The 25,087-nt window shown below is 37.3% G+C and overlaps 2 protein-coding genes across 2 annotated transcripts in view; both read left to right on the top strand.

Moving 5' to 3' along the window:
- Positions 1-25,087, top strand: part of LOC107669276 (uncharacterized protein KIAA2026-like) — a 68,828-nt gene that overhangs the window by 34,005 nt on the left and 9,736 nt on the right. The window contains exons 10-16 of the mRNA XM_016461453.1: positions 42-146; positions 869-975; positions 1,061-1,223; positions 2,013-2,150; positions 7,770-7,996; positions 22,875-23,116; positions 24,168-24,731. Of these exons, the coding sequence (XP_016316939.1) occupies positions 42-146; positions 869-975; positions 1,061-1,223; positions 2,013-2,150; positions 7,770-7,996; positions 22,875-23,116; positions 24,168-24,731 (1,546 nt within the window). The remainder of the gene's footprint in view (positions 1-41; positions 147-868; positions 976-1,060; positions 1,224-2,012; positions 2,151-7,769; positions 7,997-22,874; positions 23,117-24,167; positions 24,732-25,087) is intronic.
- Positions 15,391-16,936, top strand: LOC107669277 (uncharacterized protein KIAA2026-like). The gene is made up of 2 exons (XM_016461454.1): positions 15,391-15,741; positions 15,970-16,936. The coding sequence occupies exon 2, from the start codon at positions 16,088-16,090 to the stop codon at positions 16,556-16,558; it is 471 nt and encodes a 156-aa protein (XP_016316940.1). The 5' UTR covers positions 15,391-15,741; positions 15,970-16,087; the 3' UTR covers positions 16,559-16,936.

Raw genomic sequence — 25,087 nt, 5'->3', positions numbered from 1 at the left:
TGTGTGTGTGTGTGTGTGTGTGTGTGTGTGTGTGTGGTCAGGTGAGCGAGGCGGGCGTCCACAGGCCTCACGTCGGTGGGATTCACGGACGCAGTAACGACGGCTCGTACTCGCTGGTGCTCGCTGGAGGATTTGAGGACGAAGTTGTGAGTGTTTCTTCATTTCATCTCAGCATTTACCTGCTGGATCATATTTCTAAGCAATCTCATCTTACTGAGACATATTACTGGAGATATAGAGCGATGACTGATATTTAGATCATTTTATGTCAGTATCTGCTGTGCTGTTATAAAGATCTCATTGATTTACAAGCATCAGAATTTCATCATAGAAATATCAGCATCTGCACCAAATTCATATTTTTGCTCAGTTTGAGTCTCTGAATAAAATTGAGCTCCATATTCTTACTGTATATGAGCCATAAACGCCTTATGATCAAATGATATTTAACAAAAAAAAAACATACACAAACTTTTTAATTTTTTTAAATAAAAATATTCTCTCTATGAAAGCTTATTTTCACCACAGAATAAAATAATTAAAAAGGCAATTGCAGTTTTGTGAGAATTAATAGATTAATTTAATTGAATTGCGAGATATAAAGTCAAAATTGTGAGATAAAAAGTGGCAATAACCTTTTTTATTTATTTTTTATTCTGTGGGGGAAACAAAAAAAGAGAATTGCGAGTAAAAAAAAAAAGTCAAAATTGCAAAAGATGTAAACTCATATAAACTCAATTCTGAACAGAAAAGTCAAAATTATGAGATATAAAATCGTGATTGCATTGCAATAAAAAATAGTCAGAATCAAATGAATAAAAGGCTCAATAAACATTTTTTGGTCTGTTATTTCATATGTGTGTTCCAGGACCGGGGTGATGAGTTCACCTACACCGGCAGCGGAGGTCGTGACCTCTCCGGAAACAAGCGTATCGGCGAGCACTCGTTCGATCAGACGCTCACACACATGAACAGGTGATCCACGCGGCTCTCATCTTTACACGTCTCTCTGCATGTAAACTGTGACTGTACATGCCCTTCTTGACCTCTGACCTCTCAGGGCTCTGGCGCTGAACTGTGACGCCCCTCTGAACGACAAGGATGGGGCGGAGTCTCGCAACTGGAGAGCGGGAAAACCGGTGAGAGTGATTCGCAGCTCCAAGGGCCGACGGATCAGCAAATACGCACCGGAGGAGGGAAACCGCTACGATGGCATTTATAAGGTACACACACACACACACACACACACACACACACGCACTCACACACACACACACACGCACTCACACACTCTCACACACACACACTCGCACACACACACACACACACACGCACTCACACACACACACACACGCACTCACACACTCTCACACACACACACTCGCACACACACACACACACACACGCACTCACACACACACACACACGCACTCACACACTCTCACACACACACACTCGCACACACACACACACACACACGCACTCACACACACACACACACGCACTCACACACTCTCACACACACACACTCGCACACACACACACACACACACGCACTCACACACACACACACACGCACTCACACACTCTCACACACACACACTCGCACACACACACACACACACACGCACTCACACACACACACACACGCACTCACACACTCTCACACACACACACACACACACACACACACACACGCACTCACACACTCTCACACACACACACACACACTCACTCGCACACATGCACATACACGCATCAATGTTTAAAACTGATTTTGTCCCTAAAAGAGGATTTCTATTTTGAAAGTGAACAAAACTGTTCCGAATTTTGATATTTCATGACATTAACCAGGAAAAACATGACATGTACTTTGATTTTAATCTTTTAGTAACATTTGGTTTGCAGTGATTGGTTCATTGTGTTCGTTAAGCCACATTAGATGAAGTTCTCTTGAACACTTTGTTGCACCATTGGTGGTGATGTTGGAGAGCGTGGCGTGTTGTTGTCAGGTGGTGAAGTACTGGCCGGAGATCGGGAAGTGTGGGTTCCTGGTGTGGAGATACCTGCTGCGACGCGACGACCTGGAGCCAGCGCCCTGGACTACAGAGGGGATCGAGCGCAGCAAGAAACTCGGCCTCAAAGTCCAGGTGAGGAGTGTGAGTGTGTGTGTGTGTGTGTGTGTGTGTGTGAGAGAGAGAGAGAGAGATAGAGTGTGTGTGTGTGAGAGAGTGTGTGTGAGAGAGAGAGAGAGGCTTAATACAACTTTTATTAAAACCTTAACTTTTTTCCAGATTTCTTATCTGACCATATAATAATTAACAAAATCGCATATGATAATACATTCAAACATATTCACATTTATACATTTTTTCTATATACTTATAAATACCCACATTTCTTTAAAAATTTAAAACCAACATACCATTTTCCAAAACTTCACACAAAACTCCTCCAACAGACCATATTTCAGAAAACATTTGAATATCATTAATCAATCTAAAATATGTGTATTCAATTCTGATTCTGGCACTCACCATGCTTCTAAAAATATCTACTACATCTACTGAACCTATACCCGTTAACTTATTTTTTCGAGTCTTCCAAATTGCCATTTTAGCCATACCCAGCAAAAAGTTTAATAAGCATACTTTTCTTCTCTTATGAAATGTATATTTGGGACCACTAATAAAATATTGATTAGAAAAATCTTCACTTAAACCTTCAAAACAGTTCTTTAAAACAATAAAAAAACTGTCTAACCTCATACAATATATAAATAAATGTTCAACTGTCTCTTCAATTCCACAAAAAGGACATTCCTTACCCACTGCTGGATTCAGGTGTGCCACGTGTCTGTTCGTAGCTGTGATACCATGAACAAGTCTCCACTGTAGGTCTGCTGTACGTTTCTCAATAGGAGGTTTGTACAGAGACCTCCAGGATCCTCTAAAGTCTGGCCCAAACACATCTGTCCACCTCCCTACTTGTACTCGGTTTAAAACAGTCTGATGGGTAACTTTAACACAAGTAATATAGATGGCTTTCTTACTTGCTTCACGAAACTGTCCCATCTCCGGAGTTTTAAAAGATAGTATTGTGTCAGCATCTTCATAATTTTCATCTGCTACTGCAGATATACTAATGGATGGAAACTGATACTTTTTCTCCCAATCCTGAGATGGTTGAATTTCCAGTGCCTCCCTGCAGGTTCCAGGTAGCGCATTTTGCACCTCTTCTATCACCTGCTGTAGAAGACGTAGAGATCGAATCCCCGTGTCACACTGTAGTGCTGCAGCCGTTTTCCACCCTTTAATGTCACTCAGATTACCTATTTTTGTTAGTCCAGCTCTCAACAAGCAATTTATCAAGCTTTCTGATGACAATGTCCTGGTGTGTATCAATGGATCATATAACAAAGGTTCTCCCATAATCCAGTCGTTCGGTTGTGAAAGATCTCTGTTGACATTGAAATGATTTTGCCAAGCTTTTAACATTGACTGATAGAACAGGGATAAATTACTTAAGTCCAGTTCCTTTAGTCTCAGTAAAAACAATTGTTTGTCGTAACCGAGACCAGATGCTGTCCTTAAAAGAGCACAAGCAACACGAATCCACCCTTGATCCTCTTCATACAGTATTCTCTGTGCAGTTTGTAGCCTGAAAGTATTAATCCTGCTTCTTACGTCTATCAGAGCCTGTCCCCCTTCTTGTAGAGGCAGATATAATACAGATCCAGGAAGCCAATGTTGTCCCGACCAAAAAAAATGGACAAATCTTCTCTGTAAAACTTTTATCATTTCATTTGGTGGCTCCAACACATTTAATCTGTGCCAAAGCATGCATGCAGCCAGATTGTTTGTAACCAAGACTCTACCCCTGTAGGATAGTTCAGGTAATAGCCAATTCCATTTAGACAACTTGGCTGACACCCTCTCCAGCATACCCTCCCAGTTCTTTTGTCTATAACTTTCTTTACCCAGAAACACTCCCAGAATTTTTATACCTTCCGTATCCCCTTGTAATCCCCCTGGGAGTTGAGGCGGCCCACCATTGCCCCAGGGACCCACAAGAAATCCTTCACTCTTTGCCCCGTTTACTTTAGCTGTGGAAGCTCTTTCATATAAAGCTAAACTTCTACACAGTATCTGAACATCCTCCTGTCCAGTAATAAAAACAGTTACATCGTCAGCGTAAGCAGAAACAGAGACACTTGACCCATTAACATCTCCTGGTATATGAAAACCTTTCAAATTATTTTTCAGCATAATTAACAAAGGCTCGATAGCTAAACTAAAGAGTTGTCCAGAAAGTGGACAACCCTGCCTTATTCCCCTTTTAACAGGTACTGGGCAACTCAATCCCCTTCCAACCTTAAGCATTACTGAAGCCCCTCTATATAATAATTTTATCCATGAAATAAAAGTTTCTCCAAACCCAAAAGCTTTCAAAACATTTATAAGGTAGTTATGGCCCACACAATCAAATGCCTTCTCTTGATCAATTGATAATAAACCAATATTAAAATCATTTATCATAGAGAGGTCAATTATATCTCTTACTAAAAATAAATGATCCAGTATTGTGCGTCCTGGAACACAGTATGTTTGCTAATTTTTCACAACAATACTTAAAAACTTTTTTAATCTATTTGCTAAACATTTAGACAGTATTTTATAATCTTGGCACATTAAAGATACAGGGCGCCAATTTTTTAACAACCCTAAGTCACCAATTTTAGGCAGAAGTGATAATACTGCCCTTTGACAGCTGCTGGGTAAAATACCCTTTTTGAGACATTCACCAATTACATTGTAAAAGTCTTCTCCTAAAACATTCCAAAATTATTTATAAAATTCAGCAGGCAAGCCATCTACACCCGGGGCACGTCCCGTGGACAGTTGCATCACAGCCTCTGAAAGTTCTTCATAAGTAACCATTTTATCCAATGTCTTTCTGTCCTCAGGTTTCAAGTTAGGTAGTCCTTTCAATAACTGATCCATTCTCGCAGGATCACAGTCTTTGGGCCCAAAAAGTTCAGCATAAAAAAGAATTGCAATTTTTCTCATTTCAATGGGATCCGAAGTTAATGTGCCATTGCCCTTCCGAAGGTACAGCATATTTTTTTTTCTTTACTACTTTACGTTCTAGATTAAAAAATAACTTTGTTGGAGCATCCATCTCCTTGATGGAAGATATCCTTGCTCGGATTAAGGCACCTTTTGCTCTTTCCTCTAGAAGAGTTTTCAGCTCTAATCTCTTTTTCTTTAAATCATTAGTTTCACCCAAAGCATTCGAATCAAGCAAATTTTCCATACCATTAATATCTTTCTCCAACCTTTCAATATTTCTCTTAACAATCACCGTATTATTATAAGAAAATTGCTGACAAAAAATCTTGATTTGAACTTTTCCTACCTCCCACCACTGAATTACATTTTCAAAATGTTCCTTTTCTAGTTTCCATTTTTCCCAAAAACATTTAAAGTTTTCACAAAAAAACTTATCATGTAACAGTTTAACATTGAAATGCCAATAAGATTTTGGATGCGATACCCTGTAGTATTAAAATCAATAGTCACTATATGGTGATCAGAAAAACCACAAGGAGATACACCAACATTCATAACTCTATTATTGTCTGATTTATTTACATATATTCTGCCCAGTCTTGCTCCAGTCACAGTATCGTCTAATATTTTAACCCATGTGTATTGTTTTGTTAAATGATTTCTATTTCTCCACACATCAATTAGTTCTACTTCTTGAGTAATCTTAAGAAGCATTTGACTAGATTGTGAATGAGGTTCTTCTCCATTTCTATCCAATACAAAATTAGTGGTACAATTACAATCACCTCCCATTATTACACACATTCCCTCATCGACATGTTTTCTAATTTCAGTGTTTAACTTCCTAAATACTTCAATGCGTTGTAAACCTACATTTGGAGCATACACATTGATAAAAAGAAACTTTAACTCTTTAATTTCCACTATAGCCATTAAAATTCTACCTTGTTCTAATTCAATAGTGGACAAAATATTTTGATCTAAATGTTTAGAAAAAAGAATTGCTACCCCTGCACTCAAGTTTGTTCCATGACTCAGAATACATTCACCTTCCCACCACCTATACAATTCAACTTCATTTTGACTGTCTGAATGTGTTTCCTGTAAAAACATTACATTAATATCTTTGAGAGGAACATATTCTGTAATTATTGCTCTCTTATTCCTATCTCTCCCTCCATTAATATTTAAGGATCCTACTCTCAAAATATCCATAAGAAGATATAAGGAGAGAAAAGAAAGAGACAGAAAAAGAAGAAAACACCCTTGATATGTTTACGTTTAACTGGGGTTTTCCCCTTTCTGAGTTTAGTGAGAATCTTCTTTAATCGAAACCTCTTTCGTTTACTCAGTTTCTCTTCTCCTACCCTCCTTTGCCAATATAGAACCGAAGATTCAAATCTCTTTATATCTGGAAAAAAAATTGTCACCTCAGCAACCTTTCCGAAAGTCTCAACCAAAAAAGAATTTATCTCCTCCAAAGAGTAAACCTGATCACTTACCTGAATTCACTTTCATGACATCACCTTGATCTTCAACATCTCCAGAATCCGTTAGTTCACCTTCCCTTCTTATCTGATGTTCCTTCCTTTCCACCTCATTTATATCAGACATCTGAACTTCATCTCTTTCAACCCTTTGCTCATTCTCATCAGACAACTCCTTATTCTTCCTTACACTCTCAATAACAATGTCCTCATCATTCCTTACTTCCTCAGTAAGAATCTCTTTATCATTTCCCACATCATCAGTATTGACTATCGTTTGATTTCTATGTGAATTCACTTGCACTTCAGTTTCAATTCCACTCGGGCCTGCTACAACACTAGCAGGACAAGATAACTTAACGTGCCCAACCGCACCGCACTCATAACAGCGCATCTCACCTGTGCTTGCATACAACATAAACGACCTGCCTTCATACATGCATCGAAACGACACGTTTAGCGTTTGCGAATTTAAAAACATAAACACTTGTCGCCTAAACGACAGCACATGTTTCAAATGCGTGTTTTTGCAGCCAAGTGGAACCATTCTGATTCCACTGGCGAGTTTCCCGAAACGCGTTAGCTCACGCTCAATTTCAGCATCAAGAATGAACGGCAGAACATTTGAAATTGTCACTTTACTTGTTGGGGTCATTAATGGTTGAACATGAACAAAAGCGCCACTTACCGAAATCCCGCTTTCAATCATACGGTAGACTAGTAGTTCATCCTTGAGAAAAACCACCACCGCTTTATTCATTCGGGACGCAGAGACAATATTTTCATGTCCCACTTTCTCAGCCACCTCTAACAGCACGTCTTCCACAGATTCTCCATTATTCGTGACACACCTAATACCATGACGGAGTGACAGAGATGACGCCTGCACACTCAAGTGCGACGCCATCTCCGTCCTGCAATGACAGTATTAGCCTATTATACACGAACAAAAATTAGAAATTTGTCAAATCAAACAAAAATCAAACTAATCCTGCGAAAATAAACACATAGAAACCCTTCCAAAAAAAAAAAAAACTCCCAAGAGAGTAGTTAGGAAAAACTTTCAATTTTCCCTCTCACCGTGATCACCCTCCCACACTACCGCTTCCCAGCATGCACCGAGAGACACAAATATACCTGTGCTACTTATGACTGCTTTTGTGCTCCAGGGTCATATATATTAATTCATACATGTGTTTGTGTGTCTCAGTATCCTCCTGGGTATTTGGAGGCCATGGCCAATAAGACGAAGCGCGAGGCGACGGTGCGATCGGTGGGCAGCTCGACGCGCGGCAGAAAGAGAGGACGACCCCGAGCCACACGACCGTCCAAGAGAGTCCAGGAGGAAGAGGAGGAGAAACCAGCGGAGAACACGGAGGAAGAGCTGCAGAGCAACGGCAGCGCAGACGCTCACGAAGAAGAAGAGGAGAACACAGGTACAGTGTCATTATACAGCTGTGTGTAGGGCCCTATGACAGAATCACGGAATCCAGGCATAAAATTGGAATACTGTTTAACTCGGAATGTTAACACGGAAGTTTGGATGCGTTAATCTAAAGTAGGTCATGCAAATGCAAATGAACAGTAGTTTAATCAAGAGCAGCGAGTGACTGTCTTTTCTTTTAATCACATCAGATTTTTCCCCAACCATTAACTACATATATATCATATCATATATACACACAGAACTGTAAAGGTTTTCACGGCAACCCGTCAAAATAAAAGTCCAGTTTAACTTGAAGACATTGTGCCAGAAATATATTATATTATTCAGAAGAATGTATGTACTACTACTATTACTACTGAAATTAAACAAACATTATTTTTTAAGGAGTAAACACACAACATTTCTTTCATGTTTTACATTTTAATAGTAAATCCTCTTTGTTTGCCAAAAAATAAAGTTTGTTTAATTTTCAATAATTAAATTAAATTAATGTTTTATGCCTTGATATATGATAACCAGGAAAAATTTAAATACACAATACAGAATTTCTGATGGGGAAAAAAAACATTTCATAAGGCTAATTTAAGAATAAATTTGAATATATTAAGTTGTTTTTATGCATTCAAATAAATAGACATGCTAAAGCACAGAATTTGATCAAACACATGGTGAGAAAAATTTAAAATTTCATAGGGCCCTAAACATGTAAATAACATGTCATTTAACCATTAAAAAAAGAGTCAAGAAAAATAAAAAAAAAATAAAACGAAATTTGGGGAAAAAAACTGATTTCAAAGAGCTGTATGTATGTGAACGTGTTTGTGTGTGTGTGTGTGTGTGTGTGTGTGGAAGTGGAGTCGTTCGTTCTGTCGGAACAGCAGCGGAATCTGATACAGGAAGACGAACCCAACAGGAAGCTGTGGGACGAAGCGCTGAGCTTCCTATCGGAGGGACCGGTACACACTAAACCTATAGACAAGAGTTTTTACACTGAATTTACACTGGTGGCCAAAATGATTAGAACACTAGTATTTCCAGCAGCTAAAAATGGTTTTAAGTCAGTGTGTCAGTAGGAAATATCAGTTTACATTTCCAAACATTAATTTTGGCCATTAATTGTAATAATGCAGTGACATTTTTGTGCTCCACACAGAGATCTGATCTCTCATCATCAGTCTGTCTGGAGTCACATGAAGAAACAGAACAAACTGAGACAGACTCAATCCAGAAGAACTGATGCTTCAAGAAACCTCCTGCAAAGCTCCTGAGAAACTCTGCTCAAGTGCACCGTAGCCAGTGCAAGGAGATAAAGAGAGGTGTAACATGGGCTCTTTTGGGCTCGTTGAAGACCAGTCGTACCGCTGCATTCTGAATCATTTGTAGAGGTTTGATTGTGCTTGATGGAAGTCCAGCCAGAAGAGCATTGCAGTAGTCCAGCCTAGAAATGACAAGGACCTGGACAAGAAGTTGTGTAGCATGCTCCGTTAGAAAGGACCTGATCTTTCTGATGTTGTGCAATGCAAACCTGCAAGATCGAGCAGTCTTTGCAATGTGGTCTTTGAAGGTCAGCTGGTCATTAAAGATTACCGGTGTATGTCGCTTAAACAACGTTCGGAAAGCAACACTGTTTGAAAGGGGTCCCTTTTCACTGTTGCACTGTGGTGAGGGAACAGCTGTATGTGTTACTAAGCGTGAAAGTTCCGAAACTGAAGCTGTAGAACTAATAGAACGTGATGACACAGAAGAACTCATCCACAATATCCACATTGACCGCCACAAATATCCACCGCCCCCTGCCATCAGCTCCCGCGTCTCACACACACGAGCGCGACTTTAGCACTAGATTTAGCAACTTTCAGACCCTTTTAGCGGCTTTTTTCCATAGAATATTCATACTGACAAACCTAGCGACTTTTTTGGATAACCTTAGCTATGGTTCGGTTGGAAAATTTCCAATTTCCAAAAAAAGTAATATAGCCAAAACAACCGTATAGCCGCTCTTTAGTGTTAGATGCATGTTGATTTTATCAGACGATGCCGCGATTGTAAATGAGAGGGACTCCTGGTTAACATGTATTAAAAGGGGTCGTGTTTAGTCACTATTTAGTGTGGTATTTTTTGACAATATTCACTCATCATGACAGTAAAATAGGGCATGTCAATACACTGCAGTATTTCCTTTCAATCAGTAGAAAGTATGGTTAACACCCGGTCATGCATGAAAAAAAATACCGTCATGTACCGTGAAACCGGTATAATTTTGAAAAATACCGTGATATAAATTTTTGGTCATACCGCCCAACACTACCGCACGGCTTCCGTGACTGACAGTAGCGCAGTCTTAGTTGAATGTCCACTCCTGAAACCTGACTGGTTAGCATCCAGTTTGTTGTTCTGTGAAAGAAACAATGATACCTGACTGAAAACAACTCGTTCGAGGGTTTTCGCTATGAATGGAAGGAGAGAGACAGATCTGTAGCTGTCTATAAGAGAAGTGTTTAATGTAGTTCTTCTGGATTGAGTCTGTCTCAGTCTGTTGTCAGACAAAAATCTCACTGGATTATTACAATTAATGGCACAATGAATGTTTGGAAATGTAAACTGATATTTCCTACTGACACACTACAGCAAAACATAGAAATAACTGACTTAAAACCATTTTTAGCTGCTGGGAATACTAGTGTTCTAATCATTTTGGCCAACCACTGTGTGTGCATTATGTTGAGTGTCATATTTGCTCCATCAGGCTTTTATGGCTCATATAGTCAGATACAGTGAGAACATGAAGCTCAGTTTTATTCAGAGAATAAAACTGAGCAAAAATATGAATTTGGTGCAGATGCTGATATTAAATTCAAATGAAAACAGAAAGTATAAAAATAAAAACATTCAAAATATGAATAAAAACTATAATAGTATCTCAATAACAGTAAAATAGCACAGTGCTGATGCATGACTTCCTGTTGTCCTGCAGAACTTCCTACGGAAGGTGGAGCAGATGTTCATGTGTGTTTGTTGTCAGGAGCTGTCCTTTCAGCCCGTCACCACCGAGTGTTCACACAACGTCTGCAAGGTTTGAGTTAAACTCATCACTACTGTCATGTGTCGGCTGTGTGTGTGAGTGTGTGTGAGTGTGTGTGAGTGTGAGTGTGAGTGTGCGTGCGTGCGAGTGAGTGTGCGTGTGCGTGTGCGTCTGTGTGTGTGTGTGTGTGTGTGTGTGTCAGTAACGGTGTGTGTGTTCTCCTCCAGACGTGTCTGCAGCGCTCGTTCCGCGCCGAGGTCTTCTCGTGTCCCGCCTGCCGTCACGATCTGGGCAAAGACTATGTTATGAGCCTCAACAAAACCCTTCAGCTGCTCCTGGATCAGTTCTTCCCCGGATACAGCAAAGGACGATGAATCTCATCCACAAAAAACGGACAAAGATCTGCTCTCCGCACAAGCGTCTCTCACACACACGCGCACACACACACACACCAGCCTGACATCTGTGTTCACGACCGCAAACCCAACGGATGCTGGGACTCGAACCCGTCGACACACATCAGCGTCTGGATCAGCAGTGACCACAGAATCTCCTAAATCAGTCAAATTAATGTTAACGTAAGAATCAAACCCTGTCAAAAACACTTCCAACTAATTTCACCCAAAAATAAAATAAATATATCAATTATTAATTGTATAAATTTATATATATATATATATATATATATATATTAGTTAATAATTCAAATAATTATTCTGTATAATTAAATTTGAAATCAACATAATTATATTAATTATTTAATTAAAATTATGCAATTAAATATAAAATAAATAAATAAATAAATATAAAATAATTATATTTTGCACAAAAGAAGCCTATTTTTATAATAATTTGTGTCGTGACACACTTAAACACATTTTATCCCAAATTCTCATGAATGTGTCCATATGTTTTAGTTTTGAGTTATTTTTTATTTCTCTTTAGTCTCAATGATTTTCAAGTCTAATTACTTAAAAAAAAAAAAAAAGATGTTTGTTATTAAAACAAGCATAAAATTAGAGGCAGTGCAACAAATACAATGTGTAAATGCTTTTAATATGTATCGTTTTTATATTTACTTTTAATATTTAAAGTATATAAATACAATTTAACAAAAAATAATATATCAGTTTTTTTGCATTATATTAATGGCATAAAATGTGTTTACATTTAATAAAAAAAATAATGTCACTATTTAGAATATCTGAATGGTCTTTAAAATAGGCTTCATTTTCTTAATGCAGAATATAATTCTTTGTACCTTTGATTCATTTCGGAGTGAACTGAGTCAAACGTGTTCTTGACGGGAATCGAATGACTGAATCTTTGATCCGCTGCTCTAATGAAGCTGAAAGCTGCGGTGAAATGGAGAATCGGTGCGAATCTCTCCAGATCTGCTTTTGTTTCTCCATCTTCAGCTGGATTGTCGTGACAGATGGAGCGAATCCGCTGCTCAATCATCGTGAACGTGATCCGAAGCGTTCATCTGTTCCCTGTTTGTTCCCTTCGGTTGTTTGTTGCTCGGCCTGTTCGTCTCTTTTCGTGGTGATTTCTGCTTTTGTTTTTCAGGAACTGCAGATGTACGATGTTTATCTGCTCGTCTGTGACGTGTGTCATTCCCACAGCGATATCCCGTCTTTGATTTCCAGTGCTGGCTTTCCTCTCGTCTGTGATCTTGGCTGTTTTCTCTCACGCTCTCGCTCTTCTGCTTCGCTCTTTCCTGTGGTGTTTTATGTTTTATTGCACTTACTGACGATGAGAAATGAGATTGTGACGGAGCCGTCGGTTTATTTTCCTACCTGTTTGACTTTCACCGTTCGCTGTTTCAGTGTGGCTAATCTGATCTGCGGTCCCGGCAGAAACATCGCTTCGAATCGTGATTCCGAATTTTATACATGGTATAATACTTGTTAATGTACTTATTAAATATTTTGATTCCAGAATAGTCGTGTGATTGTTCTTCAGTTGTCTGTCATCATGACTTCGGTTCAACATTTGATGGAAAGTTGTTTAATGCAGAGAAGAGACAGATCTGTGGAAGCTTGTTTCCAACACATGCTAAAAAGGTTAAAAGAAAGTTAATTGTGACATCTTATTTTCTCAAAAAAGAGTTGCGAGATACTCAGAATTGCAAGATATAAACTCAGAATTACGAGTAAAAAGTCAGAATTGCGAGATGTACACTCAGAATTGCGAGTAAAAAGTTAAAATTGTGAGATGTAAACTCGGAATTGCAAGATATAAACTCAGAATTGTGAGTAAAAAGTCGAAATTCTGAAAAGTAAACTCGGAATTGTGAGATGTAAACTCGGAATTGCGAGATATAAACTCAGAATTGCGAGTAAAAAGTCAGAATTGGGAGATGTAAACTCAGAATTGGGAGATGTAAACTCAGAATTGGGAGATGTAAACTCAGAATTGGGAGATGTAAACTCAGAATTGGGAGATGTAAACTCAGAATTGGGAGATGTAAACTCAGAATTGGGAGATGTAAACTCAGAATTGGGAGATGTAAACTCAGAATTGGGAGATGTAAACTCAGAATTGGGAGATGTAAACTCAGAATTGGGAGATGTAAACTCAGAATTGGGAGATGTAAACTCAGAATTGCGAGATGTAAACTCAGAATTGGGAGATGTAAACTCAGAATTGCGAGCAAAAAGTTAAAATTGCGAGATGTAAACTCAGAATTGGGAGCAAAAAGTAGAAATTCCGAAAAGTAAACTTGGAATTGCAAGATATAAACTCAGAATTGCGAGATGTAAACTCCGAATTGCGAGTAAAAAGTCAGAATTGCGAAAAGTAAACTCAGAATTGCGAGGAAAAAATTGAAAATACTTTTTTTATTCTGAGCCAGAAACAAGCTTCCATAGAGATCAGATCTAATATTTGGGGTTTTATTGTGATTGTCTTTTTTCTTTTTTGGTCAGTAAACATAATGACGTTCTTTACTGTATTTCTTTGAAATATCAACTTTATCTGAGATATTTCTCCTAAAAGCCCTTAAAAAAAAATCCAAACAGATTCAAGTGAGTGACTAGTTTTCATCCAGTCAGAGTCTAGAGCTGTTGTTGAGATCTGAAACTGAGACACACCCGTTTCCATTTAATCGCATTCATTTAATTATCACACTTACAGTAACAATCTATGATTTTATGAATCGTTTCAGTGGTAAATTCATGATTTAAACATAATGTTCCTGAAACTGGTAGTTTGTGTTTGCAGTAGTGGATTTTGTGAATTTCAAGAACAGGTGTTTTTTTTTTTCGGAATAATTGAACCAAATATATACCGTACATGTGTGTATTATGGTCTGGTTACTATGCCGACTCCAGCAGCTGGGAGGAGGTTGCCATGGTAACCGCAGTTTCCACCCTAACTACCACGGTTACTGCAGTTACTACTGTAACATCTCCAATGAATATGGGAAGTTACTGTACTACGGTAAGTGGTTAATATGGTCAGCTGTTCACTACCACACTAACCCTAACCCTACTAGTTTCTCAAGAGTAGTATGTAGTGCACTATTGTGAAGTATTGTGATCATCTTCAGTGTTTTCTGATGAACGCTGGAGACATCTAGTGGTCACTGAGAGCATCACGTGGCTGATCGATGACGTCACAGAGGTGATCAATCCGATCAGGTGCATTCCCTCCGGAAGAACTGAAGTTATCGATCTCCTGTTAGGGTTTTCTGGTTGCAACCATGTTTTCACATTGCAAACACTTTGTTGAGAGTTCCCATACTGTCAAATCTCTTAAAAATCATAAATAATAAGAATAACATTTTTAAAGAACTTATACTCCTAGATCTTATATTTGATAACTTATTGAGGATTATTTGTTTATTCTTCCTTTCCTTTTTTTATTTTATGTTCTTTGTATTTTCTTCTTACATTACATGATAAATATTACATAATAATATTTAAATGTTTTCTTTATGAAGAATTTTGAAGTGCTAAAATATCATGAAAATATGATAATTAAGCATATCATAATATTAATATAATAATTATTACATAATAATAATAATAATAATATTAACGTGTTACACAATAAAAAAACAAAATCTTTATTTTCCTTCTTTTTCTTTGGGGGGTGAAATATGATCCGGGCATTTTCTTGACATTTTCTATTTTGTCTGTCTGTTTTAGGTCGAATAAAAGGAGAATATTCTAGAATATTCACAGGTTCGTGTTTCTGGCCTGGAGCAAATGGAGAATAGAATCAGATTTCAGTGCTTTTCTCTTCGTTGTAATAAAACATGGGGTTTACCATGCTGCTTTACAAAATATGAAGGCTATGTAAAGTTGTATTTTTTCTGCAAACACACACACAGACACACAGACACACACTCGCGGGCGCACGCGCGCACACACACACACACACACACACAGCGCCGTGTGAATGTCGCCGTGTTTCTTTCAAGTCAATCTCCATCAACACGCGTTTCTCCGCCGCTCGTTTTTCGCAAAATCTGCCAGATTTTCCTTTGCGACGCTGCAAAACAGCCGCACTTCGGGTTTCAACTGTGTTTACTGACAAATCGCGCCGCACTGGAACTATGAGCTTCAGCGGTCGGCGGGAGAGAGAGCGGCGGCTGCCCGGTTCAGGCGAGCCCTCCCCGGTGTGAGAGTCAAATCGAGGCCGCTGTCGCTGCGGCCTAGTGCGGGCGGTTTAATGTTTCACTCGACAACCCAGAACAGCGCTCCGGTAATGTCGTAAAAACTCACGAAACATTAACACGATGACGAGAATGAGAGATTAACTCAATTTAGAGCGGGTTAATGCACTTTAAATGAGTTTAAGCGGATTGTTTATAGAAATGCATTGAAGTCTTGCATGCTTATTTATTCATCAGGTGTTATTTAGCACGCTTATAATGATCCTAGGAAGTTGTTTTAGTAGTGCAATTGAAGTGTTTTGTTTGTCTTCAAACAGGCTCCATCAGGAACAGCAATGGCTTCTTGTGATGACAGATTGACGTTGATTGACAGATGATGCTGGCGGTAAGGTTACCTGTGCAGGTGAGCGAGGCCCTCAGCATCACGGCGGGAGAATGAAGCTTCATTCGGACTCGTGCGAGGACGCACACGAATGTGAATCCGCATCACACGCCTCCCCGGACATGAACCCGAACCTCCGTTTGACCTTGACCTCCTGCAACGGTTCGACTGACCAATCAGGGCTGGAGAATCTCACGGCACACTTGGACGACGAGGACGATCTCACGCCCGAGATCCAGCAGGCCTTCAGAATATTTCAGAGCTTCCTCTCAGAGAAGCATAAGTGCATCACGGCCCCGTTCTGGTGTCCCATGGGCCCCGGGGACCACGCCGAGATGTGCTTCAGAAAGATGGACGATAAGTTCGTGAATCACGAGTACGAGTCCATCACGGCGTTCGTGTCAGATTTCAGACTGATGCTAGAGAACTGTTACCGCTTTCACGGCGTCGATCACTGGATCTCCAAACAGGCCCAGAAATTGGAGATCATTCTAGAGCAAAAGCTGACCTTGTTGTCCAGGTGAAAGGAAAAATCAATGGCGAGGAGTTTGAGATGAGACATTGCATGCAAAACCATTGGTTTTCATGCAATGGTCAGTTTTGAGATTTTAGATTATTATTGATTTGTCACTGTTAGAAATAACAACGAGATAACTTCAGAGCAGCCTACGACGTAAAAGTGCAATAAGAATCCATAAAGTGCAAGCCAAATTATTGTCATCTTTGGCTTTTCATAATGTGTTTTATTTTCAGACTAGTGAAAAGAAGACATGCAAAATGCACTTAAGTTTTAATTTTATTGCACTTTATCTGAAACGGGTTTAACAGCATCTTGTTGATCATTTAGAGGCTTTGCGTATAAAATATGATGCATTAGGTTATATAGGGTTAGATATGTAAAGGAGACATGTTACTTTTAATAAAAAGTTAATGTGTTTTTAAACTCATTTTAGCTTTAAATTACAGAAAATGTTCATTTTGAGTTTAATAGGTTGCTCTACACTATCAGAGCTCTTATGAGCAGGGTTATTATTGTTAACTAAAACTAAAACCATGAATTCACATTTTTGATACTTGAAATAAAATGTAATAAATATAATCATTTTTCGTTTGGTTTAACTTGCACTAAAATAAACATTTTCAAATTCAAGAAAAACTAATAAAAATGACAAAAACACAACAGAATAACCAAAACTTTAACTAAAATAAAAATATTAATAAAATAATTTTAAAAAATTACCATAAGCATAAATCCATCACGCGCCCCGAACACCGAACTTTAGTTTTATTTCTCTCTATATTCTGAAGGTTTATTCATATTTCATTCACACTGATTTATACAACATTTTACTCTTAAGAAATGGTGGAAATGTTTGTTTTCCGTCTGTTGACAGTATTTTCTGATTTATAGAGTGATAAAAAGAGAAATCCAGAATCCCCTCTGGAAGAACCTTTAACTCTATTATCACAACAAAATCAAACAAGAGTTTTGAACATGGATTTATCTAAAAATGTATGCATATTAGTGCATTTTTAATTAGATAATGCCTTGTTTTTGCGTATTTAAACATAGCATTGTAAAACGTGTAATACATAAAACGTTTGCAATTCGTAATGTTATCGATCAAATAGGGAAGTACATGGAATAAAAATAAAAAATTCTAAAAATTCTATTTTTCAAAAAAAAAACAATAGCACAGTGTAAACTCAGAATTCAGAGAAAAAAGTCAGAATTGTGATATACATAGACCCAGAATTGTACGGAAAAAACCTCAAAATTACCTATATTTTAATGTGGTGAAAATGGGCTTTCATAGAAGTATGGTGATATTTAAATGTTAAAGCGTTTCATTATGTTTTATTAATCTAGTTGACTGTATTAAAATTAGACTCACTCAAACGAGCAAAAACAATCAAAAAGAAGTTGATTGTGCCTGTGCTTCGCATCTGACCAAATCCTATAATATTCAGTCCAATCAGCTTGAACTATATTACTAGTACCTAGTTATTCTGGAATCATCAAACTGGGCTTTTTTCCTGTCCTGATGGCTCTGATTATCAGTGATTGTGTTGATTTCTGTGCTGATGGTCAGGTCGCTGCGGGAGAAAACCACGCTGGCTGTGACCTCCGGAGGCCGGTTTGGGACGGAGGATGAGAAAGCGGCGCTGGGTTCTTCATCCAGACGGAGGTCGGTGCCCCGGAGCATCATGGGAGGCGGCAGCGAGTCCATCATGGTGCAGGCGCTGAGACTGGAGGAGCTGCAGCGAGCCAAAGACGAGAAGAGGTCAGAACAACTCTATCCTCATCAACCTGCTACTCTTTTAGTTTTTCTGGATTTAATGGTTGAAAGTAGGGTTGCAAAAAGGTGGAAAATTTCCAGGATTTTTTTTTTTTTTAATATTCCAGGGATTTTTGGGAAAGTTTCCAGAAATTTACCGGAAATTTTCCACCCCTTTGCAACCCTAGTTGAAAGACATTTTAATCCTCAAAAGGCATGGCATTTTCTTTTTCTTTTTTCTTGATTCCGTTTTAATGATTTAATTACATTTTAAACAATGGAATGAATAAAACTTCAACAATTTATTTTTTTTATTACAATTTTAACAATAACAGGGCCCTTTGAAATCCATTTTATTTTTTTCCCCAAATTCCATGAACTTTTTTTCCAAATTGTTTTAATCAAATATTTTCTGGATTTTGTTTTAATAGTTTACATTTTTCTAATCAGAAAGCATATCTAACCAACTGAATTAATCAATCTTCAACAATTTAATAATTTAATAAAATTTTACAGTAACAAACCCAATGATATAAGTGTATTTTTTTCCCTTAGATGCTGCTTTATTTTGTTCCCAAGTTCTATGTTTCCCATATTCATTTTTTTCTGAATTCCATTTTAATGGTTTAATTTATTTTTAATAATCAAAAAGCATGTCTTATAAACTAAATTAATAAAACTTGAAAAATTAAATTTTATATTAAAATTTTAACAATAGTGGGACCCTATTTTTTCTCCAAAATTCCATTTAATTTTATTAAAATTAATTATTTTCTGGATTCCGTTTTAATAGTTTAAATTTCAATAACCCGAAAGCATGTCTAAACAACTGAATTAATAAAACTTCAAAACAATTTTATATTTTATTAAAAATGTAACAATAACAAGGCCCTATGAAATCAGTTTAAATTTTTTCCCAAATCCTGCTTTTTAATTTCCCCCAAATATTATATTTTCCAGTTTAATTGTTTCTGGATGTTGTGTTTTGTTATTTAACCCAAAAAATGTTTTCTCAAAAACAGTGGTAATGAAAGGAATTCATAAAACTTTATCAGTCTTTTCAAATGTAATCAAAATATAACATTTCCATTATAACAAACATTTCATTATTTATTTATTTGGTAAAACAAAAGTGCTGCACAACGGAGGTACACTGTATAAAATTACTGTAAAAAAAAAAAAAAACTATTGATTATGTGATATTCCGTAGAATAATTTTAAATAAATGTTGTAAATAAATTATTATTATTATTATTACTTTCATTATACAATAGTATGTTTATATATTCCATAAAACAGACTAAACAATAATATATTTTAGTGATACATTTTTGTCATAATTTCTACGTTTGTAGTGAAGAGCTTTAAGTTTCTGTGCATTCTGTGTTTTCTTTATCACACCTGAATCTCTTAAAGGAGTAGTTCACTTCCAGAACAAAAATGTACAGATAATGTACTCTCACCCCCTTGTCATCCAAGATGTTCATGTTTTTCTTTCTTCAGTCGTAAAGAAATTGTTTTTTTGAGGAAAACATTTCAGGATTTCTCTCCATATAATGGACTTCTATGGTGCCCCTGAGTTTAAACTTCCAAAATGCAGTTTAAATGCAGCTTTAAAGGGCTCTAAATGATCCCAGCCGAGGAAGAAGGGTCTTATCTAGTGAAACGATCGGTTACTTTCTAAAGAAATGTACAATTTATATACTTTTTAACCTCAAACGCTTGTCTTGTCTAACTGCCTGAACTGAACTGTGTATTCCGGTTCATGACAGTTAGGGTATGTCTAAAAACTCCCGTCTCGTTTTCTCCTCCAACTTCAAAATCGTCCTAAATCGTCCTACATCGCTGTTTTACAGTTTTTTTGTAAAGGGCATTTGACCTTCTTTGCATGTTCACTTTTAAACACTGGGTCTGTGCTTCTGCAGCAATGTAGGACGATTTTGAAGTTGGAGGCGAAAATGAGATGGGAGTTTTTAGACATACCCTAACTGTCATGAACCGGAATACACAGTTCAGTTCAGTTCAGGCAGAGCTAGACAAGACAAGCGTTTGAGGTTAAAAAGTATATACATTTCTTTAGAAAGTAACCGATCGTTTCGCTAGATAAGACCCTTCTTCCTCGGCTGGGATCGTTTAGAGACCTTTGAAGCTGCATTTAAACTGCATTTTGGAAGTTCAAACCCGGAGGCACCATAGAAGTCCATTATATGGAGAAAAATCCTGAAATGTTTTCCTCAAAAAAACATAATTTCTTTACGACTGAAGAAAGAAAAACATGAACATCTTGGATGACAAGGGGGTAAGTACATTATCTGTAAAAAATTTTTCTGGAAGTGAACTACTCCTTTAACATTTGTAATGTTATGAATGTGGTGTACTGGTGTGAGCGTAGCTGTGATCTCTGTCCCGCAGGCAGCGAGAGCAGGAGCGTAAGGAGGCCGAGGAGGCCTCAGTGAAGGAGCTGGAGGACTGGGAGAGCTCTTTACTGTCTCTGGCCGAGCCGTGTTCACTGTGGAGTCTGTGGGAACTTCCTGCAATCGGTCACTTCCTGTGCCTGGCTCAGACGGCGCTCCACCTCCCCGAGATCGTCTTCTACGAGCTGGAGCGCTGTCTGCTGATGCCACGCTGCAGCGTATTCTTGGCGAAGGTCATGACGGCGCTCCTCTGCCCCCCGCAGAAGAGATCCGGCGTCCCCCGTCGCCCGCAGCTGCTCTACAGACGGTGGGAGAGCGAGCTGCGCCGCCGCGTCCAGAGCTGGTACAGAGCGGTCGGCCGCACCGAGGAGGCACGCCAGGTCAGGTCACACTCATTCATGCAGTGCTTTTAACATCTAGTGCTTTTAACATACAGCGCTTTTAACATCTAGTGCTTTTAACATACAGCGCTTTTAACATCTAGTGCTTTTAACATCTAGTGCTTTTAACATATAGCTCTTTTAACATACAGCGCTTTTAACATATAGTGCTTTTAACCTACAGCGCTTTTAACATCTCGTGCTTTTAACCTACAGCGCTTTTAACATCTAGTGCTTTTAACATATAGTGCTTTTAACATACAGCACTTTTAACATACAGTGCTTTTAACATACAGCACTTTTAACATACAGTGCTTTTAACATACAGCACTTTTAACATATAGCTCTTTTAACATATAGCTCTTTTAACATACATCGCTTTTAACATATAGCGCTTTTAACATATAGTGCTTTTAACATACAGCACTTTTAAGCTTTTAACATATAGCGCTTTTAACATACAGTGCTTTTAACATATAGTATAGCGGTTTTAACATACAGTGCTTTTAACATACAGCGCTTTTAACATACAGCGCTTTTAACATATAGTATAGCGCTTTTAACATATAGTGCTTTTAACATATATTGCTTTTAACATACAGCGCTTTTAACATAGTGTATAGCGCTTTTAACATATAGCGCTTTTAACATATAGTTCTTTTAAGATATAGCGCTTTTAACATATAGTATAGTGCTTTTAACATACAGCGCTTTTAACATATAGTATAGTGCTTTTAACATATATTGCTTTTAACATATAGTATAGCGCTTTTAACATACAGTGCTTTTAACATATAGTATAGTGCTTTTAACATACAGTGCTTTTAACATATAGCGCTTTTAACATACAGTGCTTTTAACATATAGCGCTTTTAACATACAGTGCTTTTAACATATAGTATAGCGGTTTTAACATACAGTGCTTTTAACATACAGCGCTTTTAACATACAGCGCTTTTAACATATAGCATAGCGCTTTTAACATATAGCGCTTTTAACATATAGTATAGTGCTTTTAACATATAGCGCTTTTAACATACAGCGCTTTTAACATATAGCATAGCGCTTTTAACATATAGCGCTTTTAACATATAGTATAGTGCTTTTAACATACAGCGCTTTTAACATATAGCATAGCGCTTTTAACATATAGCGCTTTTAACATATAGTATAGCGCTTTTAACATACAGCGCTTTTAACTAACATATAATATAGTGCTTTTAACATATGGTATAACGCTTTTAACATATAGCGCTTTTAACATATAGTATAGCGCTTTTAACATACAGCACTTTTAACATATAGCGCTTTTAACATATTATAGCGCTTTTAACATATAGCTCTTTTAACATATAGTGCTTTTAACATATATTGCTTTTAACATACAGCGCTTTTAACATATAGTATAGCGCTTTTAACATATAGCGCTTTTAACATAAAGCTCTTTTAACATATAGCTCTTTTTAAAATTAATAAGTTATTAATAAGTTCTCTGGCCTTCGGATGGAGATTTACTATTTATCACAGAACCGTGCTTCACTGACAAGATGCACGCATGAATATTGCAGCTTTTGCATAATATCGATTGTGATTTATCGTGCAGCCCTAATTATGCTGATGTTGTTATCAGGCGGCGCGTGCGGAACGCCTCGGGCTCTGTCCTCAGTTCTTCTGGACTCTGGGAGCGGTCAGTCCTCTGGAGGAGACACCCTTCCACCTGCTGCCCTTCCAGCAGCGCGTCTGGCTCCTCAAGGGCCTCTGTGATCACGTGTACGAGACGCAGAAGGAGGTGCAGGACGCTGTGCTCGCGCAGCCCATCCACGAGTGCCGCGAGTCCATCCTGGGCTACGACCAGCAGGACAACACTTACATTCACTTCCCACACTTCTGCGGCGCTGACCTGCGGATCTACAGCCAGAGTCCCTGCGGAGCCGCGGAGCTGCCGCTGCCACTGATCCACATCCAGAGATCCCAGGAACCAGAGGAGGCAGAGCTCAGGGACCAGACATGTGGGTCGTGTTATCATTACAATTATTTATTTACTGTTTATTGTATTTAAAAAAAAAAATCATTTGTTATTGATTATTTACTTTATTTACATTTCATTTTATTTTTATTTACACATCGTTTTATTGTTGATTTTATTTTTAAGAATTGTATTTATACTTTACTTATCATTCATTTTATTTTATATTATTTATTTTATTTATTATTTGTTATTTTTAATTATTTTAATTACACTTTATTATTATTGATTTGAATTTAACTATTTATTTTATTTACACTTAATTTTTTATTTATTTTATTTTTCTTTTTTATTTATACGTCATTTGCTATTTTTTTTTTATCTGTATTTACACTGTATTGTTTTTTAATTTATTTACTCTTCACTTTTTATACTTAATTTATTATTTATTTTTTATCTTTTAATTTAATTTATTCTTCACTTTTTAATTATTTTATTTATACTTAATTTATTTTTTTTATTTAAATGTACACTATTATTATTGGTTATAATAAAATTTATTTGTATTTAATTTATTTTAATTTTATTCCTAACCATTTGTATTATTTACTATTATTTATCATTTTATTTATATCATATATTATTTATTTTTAATGATTTAATTTACACTATTATTATTAACTTTAATCATCTTATTTATATTTTTTATTTTACTTTAACAATTTATATTATTTACCATTATTAATGTATTTATATAATTTATGATGTTATTTTTTAATTATTAATTTTATTTATATTTCACTTATTTTATTTGTAATTATTTCATTTAGATTTAATTTGATTTATATTTTATTTTTTACACTTTATTGTTGATTTATTCTTTATTATTAATTATTTTTTAATTATTTATTTTATTTACACTACTATTGTTTTATTTATAATTATTTTTAAATTTATTATAGGTTTTATCTACACATTTATATATGCATGTTAGATGTTTATTGCTTAATGTTTTGGCTACACTATGCTACTCATGCCAGTAAATCTCATTGAGTTTGCAGCTGAATTTGAGAAGGATCTGTGTGTGTCTGCAGATGAAGTAAAGGTGGAGGAGGAAAGCTCCAGCAGGAACACATGGGACGTGAAGGAAGATTCACTCGCTGACGGAGAGGATCTGGATCAGAAATGCTCCTCCGGCGTTCCCTCGTGGTGCAGAGAAGATTCTCTGGACTCTGTGAGCGTCCGAGGACAGTTGACGGAGGACAGGCGGCTCGAAGACGAGGAGTCTGACTGCGAGCCTTGTTTCAGAGTCGGAGACAGCTGCTATAAAGGCGTCTCGCCGGCTCTGAACAGTCACAGAAGTCCTAGAAACGATGCGAATCACTTGAGCGCCGAGGAACGAAGCCCCTGTCCGGATTGTTCCAGAGCGTCGCAGGAATCTCCACGTTTCTGGACCAGAAACACACGCCTGCGACGGGACGAATCCGGACCGACACGAGCCCAGAAGAAGAAGAGGAAGAAGAAGAAAGAGAGGAAGGTTGGCGTGAAGAAAACGAAGACGAGCAAACTGAGCTTGAAGAACCGAACGGCCAGAAGCAGCCTGCAGAGAGCCGCCAAAAACATCAAGAAGAAAGACAAGAGGAAGAGACACAAACTGGGTGAGGATTAAACACTTGCTGCTGAGTGTCTGAAACCCGATCACTCAAAAATGATCATTCTGTCATCATTTACTCACCCTCATGTCATCAAAAAATGATGCAAAAAAATCATAAAATTAACATGCAAGTAGCATAAAATTGCTCCATATTCTGATTAAATGGCTCACATTCTGAAACCATTTAATCAAGTAGAATGTATTATTTTTATTTTTAATTAAAAAAAATTTTTTTTTATCTGTTTATAGTCATTTTGGAACTTGACTTGATTTCCATGACGGAGATTATTTGTATAACAAATAAAATTGATGACGGGAACACACTCACACACACACACACACACACACACACACGCACAC

Source organism: Sinocyclocheilus anshuiensis, unplaced genomic scaffold (assembly GCF_001515605.1).
Source record: "Sinocyclocheilus anshuiensis isolate Anshui unplaced genomic scaffold, SAMN03320099.WGS_v1.1 scaffold320, whole genome shotgun sequence".
NCBI lineage: Eukaryota > Metazoa > Chordata > Actinopteri > Cypriniformes > Cyprinidae > Sinocyclocheilus > Sinocyclocheilus anshuiensis.
Note: the sequence above shows the minus strand (reverse complement) of the source record. Positions and strands in the feature narration are given on the sequence as shown.